The following is a 15,416-nucleotide window of genomic DNA, read 5'->3' as shown; positions in this document are numbered from 1 at the left end:
AAACCGAGAGAATTTTTTTTTTCACAAGAATATTTTTTACCTTTTTTTCTCCTAAAAAACATTTAATTTACAGGAGAAACTTTTTTTTGTACTGAGAAAAAAAAAGGGTTAGGGTTTGGAAAAAGCCTTATTTGTGGGTCAGGTGTGCAGGTCCACTGCTCTGGGTGAGGTCCTTGTGGAGGTTAGTTCAGTCTATGTGTGTGATATAAATCTATATCTATCTACCCAGGTTTGAGACTCAGGTCCCCCTCAGGTGCCATGTGAAATTTTGGTTGCTGAAGTGTGGATGAAGGAGTGAATATGCCTGAGTGAACCATGACTATTAAAGAATTGTTTGGCTTGCTGGTATGGTGCCTGTTCCTTGTGTGGCAGTCCCGGGTTCAAGACCCAGGTCTGCTACACTCAGGAGGGTGCTGTTTGAAATTTTGGTTGAAGGAGTGAATATGACAGAGTGTACCATGAATTAGTTGGTTTAGTGGTATGGTAGGAGAAACTTTTTTTTGTGCTGAAAAAAAAAAGGGTTGGGGTTTGAAAAAAGCCTTATTTGTGGGTCAGGTGTGCAGACCTACTGCTCTGGGTGAGGTCCTTGTGGAGGTTAGCTCAGTCTACGTGTGTGATGTAAATTGAGTAAAGGAAGGTATGGCTCAGTGGCAGGGTGCCTGTCCCCTGTGTGAGAGACCCTGGTTCAAGACTCAGGTCCCTCACATTCAGGAGGGAGTGATGTGAAATTTTGGTTGTTGGAGTTAGATGAAGGAGTGAATATGTCTTAGTGTACCATGAATGTTGATGAATTGGTTGGCTTGGTGGTATGGTGCCTGTCTGTTGTGTGGGCAACCTGGGTTCAAGACCCAGAATTTTTTTAGACCAGGGTTAAAAGAAAAAGGTTTCACACACTCATTTATTTTTTCTCCTGAACACTGTTTTTTTCATGTGCACACAAAAAAATGTCCAGGGAAAAAAAAAATTAAAATTGTAAAAAAAAAAAAATCAATAGAAGTTGTTTTGTTTTTGCACGTGTTTCACACATGAAAATGTTTTGGGTTTTTTTCTCCTGGACATTTGTTTTTGTGGAACCAAGTCAAAAAATTTAGTTTTTCAGTCGAAAAAAAAAAAAATTCCAAGAGGAAAAAACCTTTTCTTTCTCAGTTTCATACATGAAAATACAATTTTACTGACATTTTTTTTTTAACTGTTTTTATGTGCGAAATCATTTTTTCACAAAGATTAGAAAGCACTTTTTTTGTGACCAATTATTAAAAAAAATTCAAGAGGAAAACATTTTTTCCACTCGGTTCCACAAAATAGAATTCTACTTTTACTGAATATTTATTTATTTTTTATTTTATTTTTTTACTTGGTACTTGGTTTCACACAAGAAAATGTTTTGGTTTTATTCTCATGAACATTTTTTTTGTGTGTACAACCAAGAGAAAAGAAATTAAAGAGGAAAAAAAACACTTTTTCACTCGTGTTGATGAAGGTTCTCAGTCCTCCAGGTCATAGTAATTCGAGGTGCTGTATCGTAGGCAACTGGACTTGTTTCAGTTTCCTAAAGACGTTTCACATCTCATCCAAGAGGTTTCTTCAGTTTGACTCTGTAAGGACACTCCCACACAGAGTTTAAAAGCCAGCCAGACTTTTCTCTCCTGAACATTTTTTTCCATGTTTCATTTGTTTAATTTTCAGTATGTTGATCGAGCTTCTTAGTCATCCAGGTCATGGTCCTTCAGATGTTAGTGGACAGCAGTCCAGACAGTCCAGAGACAGTCCACTAACATCTGAAGGACAACAATGTAAACATCTTGGCCAGAGAAGACAGATGGTTTGAAAGAGGAGTAAAGGAATCCATCTATGTCAAACTGGAACGACCTCATGTTTTTAACCCTAACCCTTTTTTTTCAGTACAAATAAAAGTTTCTCCTGTAAATAAAATGTTTTCAGGAGAAAAAAAGGGGAAAAATATTCTTGTGAAAAAAAATTCTGGGTCTTGATCCTGGGTCACCTGCATGACAGACAGGCACCATACAACTGAGCCAACCAAATCATCAATAGACATAGTACACTCTGTCATATTCACTCCTTCAACCAAAACAGAACATGGCACCCTCCTGAGTGTGGCAGACCTGGGACTTGAACCCAAATGCCCCGCACAGGGGGCAGGCACCCTGCCACTGAGCCATACCTTCCTTTAATGGATTTATATCACACACATAGATGAAGCTAACCTCCACAAGGACCTCACCCAGAGCAGTAGGCCTGCATACCTGACCCACAAATAAGGCTTTTTCCAAACCCCAACCCTAACCCCCTTTTTTGGGTTTTTTTTTTTTTTTTCAGTACAAAAAAAAGTTTCTCCTTTCTCTCCTGAACATTTTATTTTTTTCGTGTTTGAAACCAATTTCTCACAAAGATTTTTATTTAATTTTCAGTAGAATTTTTTTTACTTTGGGAACCAAGTGAAAAATGTTTTTTCCCACTCGGTTCCACATTCATTGGTAAAAACAAGTAAAAGCATTTAGTTTTTCAGTCAAAAAAAAATGTCAGTAGAATAAAAAAAAATCAGTATAAAACCAAAAATTTCAGTAGACTTCAGTCGTTCTTTTTCTCTCGTGTGGAGTGAAAACGTTTTTTCCCCTTAAAAAAAAAAAATTCACCTGGTAACAAAGATTTTACTGAAAATTAAGTGAAAAACTTTTTGAAAAATTTATTTCACATATGAAAAAAAAGAAAAAAAATTCAGTACAAAAAAATCAGTAGAATTTTGTTTTTCTTGTGTGTGGAACTGAGTGCAAAAGAAAATTTCTTCATGAATTTTTTTTTTTACTTAAAAAATTCTACTGAAAATAAGGGGGAATCTGTGAAAAATTGATTTCGGACATGAATAAAACAGTAACAAATGAATAAATATTTGAGTAGTCCAAGTAAAAAAAGTTTTTTTTCCTATTGAATTTTTTTTTTCTTCACTTGGTTACACACACACAAAAGTTCAGGAGAAAAAAGCCCAGAACATTTCAGTTTCTGAAACCAACATTTAAAAAAAAAAAAAAAATCTTTTTCACCTGTTTACAAAAAAATTCTATTGAAAATTAAGTGAAAATCTTTGTGAAGAATTTATTTCACACATGACAATAAATTCCAGCAGATTTTTTTTTTTTTTTTTTGTCATTTGTGAAAAAAAGGGTTTTCTCCTCTTGAGGTTTTTTTCACTTGGTTCCACACAAAAAGAGCAACAACCAAGTAAAAAATATTTTTTTAAGTAATAAGTTTTTCTTTCTTAGAATTTGTAAAGATTATCCTGGCAAAAGTTTTTTTTTCCCACCAGATCACAGGTCACAAACACAGGAGAGAAAATTGTTTAGATCAGACTTTGAAAATGCATCGTCAGAAAAAATTTTCATTTGCCACTCAGGGCTTCCATATATTTGATTGTTTTCAATGCACATACAGCAAAGATATTTTCACGTCATTTCTTAAATAATGAAGCTGCTGATCACTTAGAAAACACCTTCATCCAACAGGCGCAGTGATGCTCTTTATTTATGAAGGGACACGGAGCACACAGCAGATGCTCAGAGGCTCACTGTTAAGGTTTACCACATGTTGCTCCTGTTTGAAACGTTCACCAGAATCATTATAATTACGTTAATGATTGCGTTTCCTCGCTGTGCCGCAGATAGTTCTGGTGGGCTCTGAAGAGGGTCTGTACGCCCTGAACGTGATCAAGAACTCTCTGACTCACATCCCGGGCCTGGGATCCGTCTTTCAGATCCACGTCGTCAAAGAGCAGGAGAAGCTGCTGATGATTGTCGGTAAGACGTTCTGCTTTGTATTTTACCATTACAAAGTAACTGGCATTAATAAGGCACTTATTTTCCAGCTTCTTTGTAATATCTGTGTGCGTGTGTGTGTCTGTGTGTGTGTGTGCGCTGCAGGGGACGAGCGAGCGTTGTGTTTGGTGGAGATCAAGAGAGTGAAGCAGTCTCTGGCCCAGTCCCACATGCCCAGCCAGTCTGAACTGGCCCCCTACATCTTCGAGACGGTCAAAGGCTGCCATCTGTTTGCTGCAGGGAGAGTAGGTCCTCCTCCTCCCCCTCCTCCTCCTCTGTGAGGCTGGACTTGAATCAGATTTTCTGCTCTCTGACTTTCTCTTTAAAAACTGACGTCTATGTTCTCTCTACAGATAGACAACGGGCCGTGTATATGTGCTGCAATGCCGAACAAGATAACCATCCTGCGCTACAACGACAATCTCAATAAATACTGCATCCGTAAGGTGAGCGTGTCAAACCTAGCTATTTTTTTTTTTTGAATTTTTTTTTTCCTCTTGAGTTTTTTTTTGTTTTTTGACTGAAAAACTACATTTCTTCACTTGGTTCCACACACGGAAAAAAGTTCAGGAGAAAAAAAAAAAACATTTCCATTTCTGAAACTAAGTAAAAAAAAAAAATTTTAAAGTTTGCTTTTTTTTGTAAACAGGTGAAAAAAAATGATTATAATTTTTTTTCACCTGTTTACAAAAAAATTCTACTGAAAATTAAGTGAATATCTTTGTGAAAAATTTATTTCACACATGAAAAAAAATGTCAGCAGATTTTTTTTTCATTTGTGAAAAAAAGGGTTTTTTCCTCTTTAATTTTTTTTCACTTGGTTCCACAAAAAAAGTGTTCAGGAGGAAAAAACAAACAACAAAATTTAATGTGTGAAAAGTCAAAAAACTTTTTTTTTCAGTAGAAAACTTTTTAGGGGAAAAACTTGTGGACTGAAAATGTGTCTTTTCATTCGTGAAAAAGCCAAAACACTTTCATCAAGTTAAACAAAATGTTTCTGTCTGGAAAAAAAAAAATCAGCAGAATTGTTTTTTGTCAAGCTGCTCTCAGAGGAAAATAAGGTCCCAGAACACTGTTTGAAGCTGGAAAGGTGGCAGGGTCCGCCACACATAAACAAAGTAAAACAGCATAAATTGTGTTCAGTTTATTCAGTCATGAAAACAAAGAGAGGTTGGTTATTTTGTTCTTTCCCTTCTGGTTAAAACCTTTATTATTAACTAGAGAAAACAGTGGAGGCCTTTTGCCATCATAGAGGTGTCTTGTCTTCTCACGCCTCCATGTTTTCACCTCGCAGGAGATTGAAACTCTGGAGCCCTGCAGCTGCATCCACCTGACCAGCTACAGCATCATCATCGGCACCAACAAGTTCTACGAGATCGAGATGAAGCAGTTCGTGCTCGAGGGTGAGGACAGGAGCAGAAATAAAAAACCTGAACAGAGCGTAAACATAACGGCAGCTCTGATGAGAAAGACTTCAGGAGCACAGCAGACACACAGATATATTATAAGGGCCTCGACTTTGTGAGACATGACCTCAGAGGTGAATAAAGACAATGAGTTTAGACACATTGTTTGAAACCAGGACTTCTGATTCGTCCTCTGCAGAGTTCCTGGACAAGAACGACGTGTCGCTGGCCTCGGCGGTGTTCGCAGCCTCGTCGCACAGTTTCCCCATCGCCATCATGCAGGTGGCGAGCAGCCTGCAGAAGGAGGAGTACCTGCTGTGTTTTCACGGTGCGTTTGAATGAACGGCTGTTTTCTGCCCACAACACTAAATGGTAAAGTTCCCCTCAGTGGATAAGATACAAGAAAACTGCAGCACAGACGATGACTGTGAGGCAACAACTTACTAGAAGTGTGTTTTATGTCCATGTTTTTGATGTTTACTGTAAATTCACGTCAGGAAATTGCATCATGTAAAGGTGGGTGACACCTATCTTTATGTAGAAAGTGAAAAAAGTGTTGCACAACTTTGAAACAGGCGGTGACAGGATACAAAAAGATCAAATTATTGTTTAACACCATTCGTAAGGATTCAAAGTCCACAATACTTTGAGTTAATTACTTTCTAAAGTGTTAATGATGAGGCAAAAGTCAAACATCAGCAACATAAACACCTTTAACCAAACACTTAAAGTCAGTATCTGTATTCAGTCCACGAGGCGTCAGCGTTCTCAAACGGTGGATCCAATATCGTTCCCTCCTGGAGAGTAAAATATCCAAACTTCCTCCTCTTGTGGGAAGTGTTGCCTTTTCAGTTATATCTTAGGGAGGAAACAGGATGATTGAATTCAACAAAATGTGCTGCTGCTGGATAATTCATGTTTCTGCATCTAACAGCACTTCTGTGTTCAGCAATACGAGTTTTTAACACTCTACTTGTTTTACCACGAGGGCAACTGATAAGATAAATGACCGACTTAGTGTGGCGTGAAATAATCCCTTTCATAGGGATCTCTATACCTGTGTGAGCGGGAAGTATAATTACACTGGCTGCAAAGAACCGCAGGGCAGGAAGGTGCTCAAGTAGCTCGAGCTGGTACCAGATGGTCTATATAATAATAATAATAATAATGATATATTTTATTCATAAGCGCCTTTCAGGACACTTTTCAAGCAAATAAAAACAGTCAATACATAAAGAAGACAATGATGATACAAAAACAGCAAACCACATAAACAACAAACACTGAATGATAGTAAACACATCAGGGAGCGTCAGAGAAGGAAGGTGCCAAACTATTAAACATCTTGTATCTTTAAACATGATATGAAATTGAACTGGGAGCCAGTTCAACCAGTGGCTGAAGGGTTGGTGTGATGTGCTCACTGTACGACACAGAGGCCTCCTGCATACTGTAGTCTTGTTAACGCCCTCTTTATCTAGATGCACACAGAGGAGTGTAGATTACGCTTTCTTTATGTTGCAGAGTTTGGAGTGTTTGTGGACACATACGGACGAAGAAGCCGCACTGACGACATCAAGTGGAGCCGCCTGCCTCTGTCCTTCGGTAAATACACTTTGAGCTCCCGCTGCTTTATGCTGCGATCTTATTTTGACATCTTTTCTAATTGTGCACTCTCCTCCGGTGCAGCCTACAGAGAGCCCTACCTGTTTGTCACCTACTTCAACTCCCTGGACGTCATCGAGGTTCAGGGACATGCTTCTCTGGGGTGAGACAGCCCGGCTACCGTGGATACGTTTTTTTTTAAATGTCCATTTTGGTTGTTAGCTGTATTTCCCAACGTCTCCCTCTCTGTACTTCCAGTCCTACAGTTCTGGCCCACCTGGACATCCCCAACCCTCGCTACCTGGGCCCAGCCATCTCCTCTGGGGCGATTTACCTGGCCTCGTCCTACCAGAACAAACTGCGGGTCATCTGCTGTAAAGGGAGTCTGATCAGAGAGTCTGGAGAGCTGCAGAGGACCGGCTCCAGCCGAGGGTCAGCGCTGTTCCTCAGTTTGAGCAAAAAAAAAAAGAGAAAAGATAAAAACAAAGCAATAGAGAGAAAAGAACAGAATTCATATTTGAATGTGTGGGAGGATTAAAAACACTTCAACACCTACGACACACATTAACTGTCAAGTGTCAGGTAGAAAACACCACCGATGGAGTAATGTTTTTATCGGAAAGGCCAACAGTGCCATCTGCTGTGAAAATGTTAAAAACCTGCCTCTTGTTTCTTGAAGACGACAACATTGTGAGACGCTGTTGTAAGAAGCTGTTGTGAGACGCTGTTGTGAGACACTACCCTCTGCTGTGTTTTCCACAGGAGTCCCAGTAAGCGAGGCCCCCCCACCTACACAGAGCACATCACCAAGCGTCTGACCTCGGGCCCCGGCAGCCACGACGGGCTGCATCGGGAGCCCAGCACCCCGCATCGCTACCGGGAGGGCCGCACCGAGTTCAGACGGGACAAGTCTCCGGCCCGACCGCTGGACAGGGAGAAGTCGCCCGGCAGGGTGCTCGACAGCCGCAGGGAGAGGTCTCCGGGGAGGTTCGGGGACAGCACCCGACTCCACGCCGGGTCTGTCCGGACACAGCTCGCCCCAGTTAACAAGGTGCTGTAGCGAGGTCCTGCTGGCTGGGTGGTTCAATCAAGTGCAGACAAGATGAAACAGGCAAACAAAACGCCTCAGATGTATCATGTGACTCATGTTAGTGGGACAGCAATAAAACATCACAGAATAAAACAATATATAATATAATTAAAAATGGGTAAAAATAAGAATATAGAAAAAATACAATATACAATATTATAAATCTAACAGGAAATATGTGCCGTATAGAAACAAATGAGAAAATATGAGGAGCAGCAACGACAAACATTTCCTCTGGTAGTAAAGATATTCTGATATTATAAACCCTGGTCCTGTTCGTCGTGCTTCATAAGCTGCGTCTTCTCCAGCTGTTAGAGCAGTGCATCATTCTCACAACACATCTGTGAGCTCATATTAATGTGCAGGTCAGCCTCCAGGATCTGGGTCTGTGCTGCACCTCAGTGTAAAACGTTCACACAGAAATATCTCCAGAGCTGAGATAATCTGCTCTGTGAAAGTTTATTGCCATTTTTTAAAAGGGGCACTATGTAGTTTACACTATTAATGAGGTAATAATACAAACTCAGAAATATATTTTTTTCTATAAGTGACTAAACAAGCTGAACAAGATAAACATTCTGCGCTACGACAATCTCAATAAATACTGCATTCGTAAGGTGAGTGTGACCTGCCAGTAGCTAAATGATATCACAATATTTCTAGACTATATCATGATTAACAATAGGCATCTTGATATTTCTTAAACCTCCTTATCATCAGTAATGTTAATATATTGACTTAGTGGGTAAAGGAGAAAGTCTGTGAAGTTCAGAAAATTACATAATTTTACTGTAATGCAGCCTTTAAAACACTTTCATATCGCAATATCCAAAATCTAAGACGATATATCGTCTCACGTCACATTAACAACTTAATGTTAAAATATTGTCCAGCTCAGAATTTTAATATTAACAGCATTAAAGAGGTAATAAAACGAGTAGACACCCTTAAAAAATCTTTTATTATTATTTCACACATGGAAAAAAAATTTTTTTTTAAAATTTTTCAGTAGAAATCTTTTTTTCACGTGTGGAACAAAGTTTAAAAAAGGTTATTTTCCTCTTGAAATTTTTTTTTTTTTCTGCACACAAAAAAAATTAGAATAAAACCAAATCTTTTTCTTGTGTGAAACCAACTAAAAATCTACTGAAAATTAAAGGGAAATCTTTGTGAAAGAAACATGAAAAAATAGTAAAAAAAAAAAAATGTCAGTAGAATTTTATTTTCATGGGTGGAACTGAGAAAGAAATGTTGTTTTCCTTTCGATTTTTTTTTTTTTTTTTGACTGAAAAACAACATTTTTTTTTCCACTTGGTTCCACACACAAAATAGTTCAGGAGAAAAAAAACCAAAACATTTCCACTTCTGAAACTAAGAAAAAAGAAAAAAAAAGTTCTCCTGAACTTTTTTTTGTAAACAGGTGAAAAAAAATATTATTCCAATTTTTTTTTCACCTGTTTACAAAAAAATTCTACATTCAACTTAAGTGAATATCTTTGTGAAAAAATGATTTCACACATGAATAATTTTTTGAGTTTTTTACTCTTTATTTTTTTTTCACTTGGTTCCACACAAAAAAAAGTTCAGGAGGGAAAAAAATAACAAACAAAATTTAATGTGTGAAAAGTCAAAAAACATTTTTTTCAGTAGAAACATTTTTAGGGGAAAAAATTGTGTAGCGACAGTGTGTCTTCATGTGGTGGAACCGAGAGGAAGAAAATATGCAGGAGAAAAAAAATAAAAATTTCATCAAGTTAAACAAAATGTTTCTGTCGGGAAAAGAACTGAACAAAATCTTATCTTTTAACTTGTGCGAGCATATTTTAAAAAGATTTCTCTTGTTTAGGGATTAAACCGTACCTGAATATAATAAAAAAAATATAGCACAAGAGGTTGTAATATGAATACGCACACCCTGTATCTGAACTGACTTCAGCCCTCTCCACATTGGACTCCACTCAGCACCACTCAGCTGTTGGACCGGTGTATGTGACGGTGTGTCCTCTGCTCTTGTCTTGCAGGTGTGGGATCAGTCATCGGTGTGAGTCCAGTTCGGCGCTGCTCCTGGCTGGAGGTTGAAGAGAAAACTCTGGGGGAAACCTTGATCCACTCTTGAGCGCAAGCACACACACTTGCACACACCCACACCCACCCACACACACATCACTCAGGCTGACTGTCATTGCCTCATCGCCTGTACATAGTGCAGTCTTAGCTCCTCGTTCAGCAACACACACACAGACACACACACCTGCACTGGGAGACGTCTCCTTGCGACAATCCTCTTTTCTGACACGTGCTTTGTTGGGAGAAATCCCGCAGTAGATTTGGTGGCAGGGAACCTTCGCTGATCTACAGATCAAGAGAATCTACTTTATAAAGATACACTCAAAAGTTGTAAATATTGCTGTCTGAGTTTTTATAGATAAAGGGAATAGTCGGCTGGTGAAGCCATGTCTATTTTTTTTAAAAACTGAGTTTCTAAAAGATGTTGCAGGGAGATTAATGATGTCGTTGGTTACGAAATACATTATCAACATTTCATTAGAATCTGAAAGATCACATTTGGTTTCTTCTCTGTTCAGAGAATCGAACCAACATTTAATTACTCACATAAATCATGATGAGAAAGACGTTTGCACACGAGATTGGATTTGAACAGGAGTTAAAAACACTCGTTCTTGTTACACGACCAGTCTTCTTTCTTTGGATCAAATGTATGGTCCTCCTGACTAAATAGCCTTTGATATATAAATGCATATGATTGCTTTATTGACAGTCGTCGTCCGGCCATACTTTGTAAAACAATTATTAAGCAATGTTTTGCTCCAAGTGTTCCTTGTGTTGTTTTTAGCAAACCTAAGATCAAGAAACACGCAGTTCTGCCTCTGATGCCGGACGTGTTGCAGTCAGGCCGCCTCAGCTTGCTGTTAGACCGCCGCTGCTGCTGCTGCCACCGCTGCTGCTGCTGCTGATTATGGTACAGATGTCCTGTTTCTGTGCAGTGGTATGAAGTCTAGTAAATCGTCAGGGGTCGTCACTTTCTAGTATCGTTTCTTTAGAGCCAGTAAGACCACCTCCATTCGTCACATCAGTGAGCATGACTACCTTAGAGCAGCACTCGTCGCTTTTTTCGATCTTGATTCTCTCTTGGTTGTTCTTTTCTGTCATGTATTCACTTGACTTTGCATTCAATAAGTAGACATTGGTGTTAGACAGTAACTTAAGATTTTCTTGATTTTTAGAGATGTATACCAGTACATGCATTAAACATGATTGAAGTGTTGTTCTTCGTGTGTGTGTTTGTGTGTTTTCGGCTGCGGATACACAGTGTGAGATCAGGTGCAGCTAGCAGACAACACAGTCAGGTTTATCTAGTTTATTCTTCCTTTAATTCTACAACAATGTAATGCTCTTTAAAGTAAATCCAACAAAACAAAATATTCAGACTGAACAAGGAGCACTTGTTGTTACAGGAAATTGCTATGTACAGCTACACACTCCTCTGACAGACATGAGAAGGTTCAAAGTGCTTATCAAACAGGAGGGAAAGAAAAGGAGGAAAAAAAAAAAAAAATCAAACGAAAGCACGAGTGATCCCTTTGTGAGAGACCCGTAATAAAACTGCTTGGCACCAGTCTCCACCAAAAGAGACACACACACACCCACACACACACACAGCCACACACACACACACACACACAGCCACACCAACGCTCAATGCATCCACGCGTTCACACTCACGTCAAGTGATTACTGGGCCGTTGCAGTGCCGCCTCTGATAGAGCACGTCAGCGTGAGTGAAGAGAAATACAACATGTGCAGACCGAGAGGGGGGGGACGAGAAAAAAAAAAAAAAAAAGCACAGCAAGGGATCATCCTGGTGTCGTGTGTGTGTCACCCAACCCTCCCACACACACACACACGACCCTCAACCATAATGCTCGTCACAATACTGAAAAGCACAGCACACTCTCAGCTTTATCTTTGAAGCACTCTGTGGCAGTGTCTACTTGATGTCATGTGCAAAAAATAGCCTTTTTTTTTTTTTTTGTTTGTTTGTTTGTTTTTTGTTTTTTAGACAATTCACATTCATGGATTGTTGAACGAGACGAGCTCGGTGCCCCACATGCCTGTGACGGTGGTGAAAAAAAACACACAGAGGAAAAAAGATTCATGCTGCCGGCTGTCGGTTTTGTCCGCGAGGAAAGCGAAAGAGCTTTGGCCTCGGACACGGCTGATAAAGGGACGTGATCGAAAATCGTTTTCAAATGAAATCCTTGAGAGATTCGTGAATTAATGAGGTGTTCGGCAAACATTTGAGGACAGAGACGGCGTTTTGGGAGGAGTGTGAAGCTTTAGATTAACTCATCTGTTAATAGGACTGATCTAGGAATACAGGCCAGCTTTAAATCGCCGATATAAACTGAACAGTCTAGGATGTAAAGTCAATCATCTGGTTGCACATCGGTATTCCAGTTTATAAAAGAAAAAACAGAGAGGCTGAAAAAAAAAACAGAATTTGAATTAAAAGTACCACCTCAAAAAAATTCATAAGACTGCAGCGCCTCTTCATAAATATTAAAATCAACAGAAATGATGGCGTCTAATCTGTTCAGGGCGTTTATTATACTATTTAAAAGAAAGAAGGTGGAGCTGTCGAGTTCAACACTTCCAAACAGGCAGTGAGGAAAAACAAACGCTTCAGTCATCAGCCGAGACGTCGGGGACACCATCAGGGATAGTTAAAACATTTTCATCCCGCGTGGTGAATGAAGCGCACGTGGGCCCTCTGCCGACGTGACGAGGTGCGTTCAGGAATCAAAAGATTGGCAGTCTCGACGATAGGATCGTTAAAGTGAACGTCTGCGGCCGGGTGCTGTACCTTTTTAATGCTCCGGCTGATTAACAGAGAAAATGTTCAATCACAACAACAAAGGCCATTCTCGACGGTGTGAACGTTAATAGCGAGAATCACTCAGCAACTAGAAGCTCAGTGTGAATGTGTGTGTGTGTGTGTGTGTGTGTGTGTGTGCATGAACGAGTGTGTGCACAAAGTAGAGGTAGTGTTTGTAGATGGGTTTGAATGGAGTAATGTTTGCGTGTGTGTGATCTCAGGGGGTTTTATTTTGGGTTCAGGCTGCTTGATTTGGACCACTGTTCTCTCAGTGCATAGACATCTCGTTGGCTACGGACGCGCTCGGTTGACATGTGATGATCGTCGGGGGTCACATGGTGCTACACGACGCCTCCGACTTCACCCCCCCCCACCACCCGCCGCATAATCTGGAAACGGTTACAGAAATGGCGAGCGTCGCCGCAGCCGCAGATCAGAAGCAATCACTCGCGTCCCATCTCATAAACACTGATTATCCCGTGGCAACTGAATTGTCTGGATTTCAAAACAGCAATTCAACAACAAAACCTTAATAAATTAAATCAAAAGTAATGATCGCACTGAAAAGGGAAAAAACCACTGCAGCATCAAAACAGGACACCCTGCTTCTCTATTTAAAAAAAAAACAAACACCTGTCGTCTTCAACAGGTCGCAAAATATACCATTTTTTTCTGCAATTAATAACAAAGAAAACAAAGAAATTAAAAAAAACTTTTTGGTGACTAATTAAGTGAGCCACTATTCAAGGATTCTATACATTTTTTTCTTAAATGCTATATATCTGAATATATTATTTTATTCATTTATTTTACAAAAAGAAGTGTGTGTGTGTGCGAGGAGGTCATTGAATGGGTGTTTGGCAGAGCGGGCGTCTCAGTGAAGCTTCTCTGACATAAAGTAATGTCACGTGTGGAGTTACAGACTTTTTAAAAAAAAAAAAAAAAACGCCCGGAGCCCTTTCTGCCGCTTGCCTCCGCGTTTCAGCCAATCAAAGCGGAGGATCACAAGTGAGGTCATGGTCGAGTAGCGTCTCAAAGAGAAAAAAAAAATAATAAAGAGAAACATGTTGAGGTTTAAACGTGACAAATTCTCCACTTGTGATTTCCACCGAAGCACCGAAAAAAAAGGGAACGAGACGTCCAGCTCCCAGTGCCTGCTGGGTAAAAACAATAAGAAAGGGGGGGGGCTGCTGTGAGTGAAGGGCATGAAGGTACGGCTAACAGGAGATTACACAGTCAAGCCAGTCAGTCAGAGCGTGTCGGGCACAAACAACCTGCAGCTTTGTCTGACACAAACTGACAACGCCACAACACATCAGTTTACACTCCCAGCAGCAATAACAGTCTATCAGCGGGGGAAGAGCAGAGCGGAGCAGAGCGGCCATCAGCTCTCTTTTTAAATCCTCTGTAGATCGCCGGCTAATTCTGCGGTGAGACTCACAGGGGTGACAATTATTCACTCACCTGCAGTTCAGGGTAAGAATTCAAAAACAATCCCAACAGCATCTTTTGTTGTCAAGCAACCTTCAGGACTGCAGCATCCTGTCGGCGCTCCGGGCCGAATCTCAACGTTAGACACAAACTAAAAACCGACGCAGACTCGCGACTGCTCAAGTGTTTTTTTTTTCTATTTTGTATTTTCGTGTCAATTAGCTGTATATACTGTTAAATACTGGACACACATTGGTGCCGTTCTGTGTGAAAAGCTGATTTAAAAACTCCAAACTACAGCGAAAAGTTGAGATTCAGCCCAGAGTTTGTTAAAGGGGCACTACGTAGTTTTGAAATATAAATAACTGAATCGACAACTGAATTAACGGAGGAGGACTCTGTTTGAAGTTAGAAAAGTGGCAGGGTCCGCCACGTATAAACAAACAGTACGAGATCGTGTTGTCCTTGAAGGTCAGTTTAACTCACTTCACTCAATCATGAAAATTAAGAGTTTGTTTATTTAGTCCATGAAGACGTTTCTCTTCTGATCAAAATGTCTCCCCCAAAACTACATAGTGCACCTTTAAAGGGACAGTTCACCCAAATTACAACATTGTGAGAGTAATGGGGACCCTCATCATCAGCCTGTGATAATGCTGTATAATGTCCTCTGAAGGAGCTTCATCAAGTCTGAAAAACAACCCTGATGATGTTCGTAGTGATGTCACGGGTCGAAGGGTCATCTCTCTGAGTGTGGAGACCAGAGACCCACTAACAGTCACGATGTCTCGGCCTCTAATGCAACAATTTGACCGTTTTAAACTTTACAGAAGTGCGACGCTTAATCACCGAGCGCCGCTTTAAATGTCATTCTTCAGTGCTGTGAGGCACAAACAACAATTATTTCAAAATCGCTTGGTCATGTTGCGGAAAATTATGTAATCAATTCAAGCAAAAAATGCCAAAACATTCTTAATTTAGTTTCTCAAACATAAATAAAATGCCTGCTTTTCTTTGTCACGCGTTATTCAGAGGAATATCTTTTGTCTTCGAGCCTCAGCGGCTAAATTGTTGCATTACTTGTTTAAATCGCCTCCTCTGAGATTTTTTGGGGGGGTAATTTGGGTGAACTGAACATTTAAACTTTATCCTGAACAAAC

At 39.9% G+C, this 15,416-nt stretch overlaps 1 protein-coding gene across 1 annotated transcript in view; it reads left to right on the top strand.

Moving 5' to 3' along the window:
• The window catches only part of citb (citron rho-interacting serine/threonine kinase b), a 56,635-nt gene extending 46,199 nt beyond the window's left edge, over nucleotides 1-10,436 (top strand). Inside the window, exons 32-41 of the mRNA XM_073465791.1 lie at nucleotides 3,674-3,809; nucleotides 3,933-4,072; nucleotides 4,181-4,273; nucleotides 5,122-5,230; nucleotides 5,433-5,561; nucleotides 6,758-6,838; nucleotides 6,923-7,001; nucleotides 7,097-7,270; nucleotides 7,604-7,889; nucleotides 9,950-10,436. Coding sequence (XP_073321892.1) covers nucleotides 3,674-3,809; nucleotides 3,933-4,072; nucleotides 4,181-4,273; nucleotides 5,122-5,230; nucleotides 5,433-5,561; nucleotides 6,758-6,838; nucleotides 6,923-7,001; nucleotides 7,097-7,270; nucleotides 7,604-7,889; nucleotides 9,950-9,973 — 1,251 coding nt within the window. The 3' untranslated portion in view covers nucleotides 9,974-10,436. The remainder of the gene's footprint in view (nucleotides 1-3,673; nucleotides 3,810-3,932; nucleotides 4,073-4,180; nucleotides 4,274-5,121; nucleotides 5,231-5,432; nucleotides 5,562-6,757; nucleotides 6,839-6,922; nucleotides 7,002-7,096; nucleotides 7,271-7,603; nucleotides 7,890-9,949) is intronic.
• Nucleotides 10,437-15,416: the final 4,980 nt, after the last annotated feature.

Source organism: Pagrus major, chromosome 5 (genome assembly GCF_040436345.1).
Source record: "Pagrus major chromosome 5, Pma_NU_1.0".
NCBI classification, from domain to species: Eukaryota; Metazoa; Chordata; class Actinopteri; order Spariformes; family Sparidae; genus Pagrus; species Pagrus major.
The sequence above is the reverse complement of the archived record's forward strand: the minus strand, read 5'-3'. Positions and strand labels throughout refer to the sequence as shown.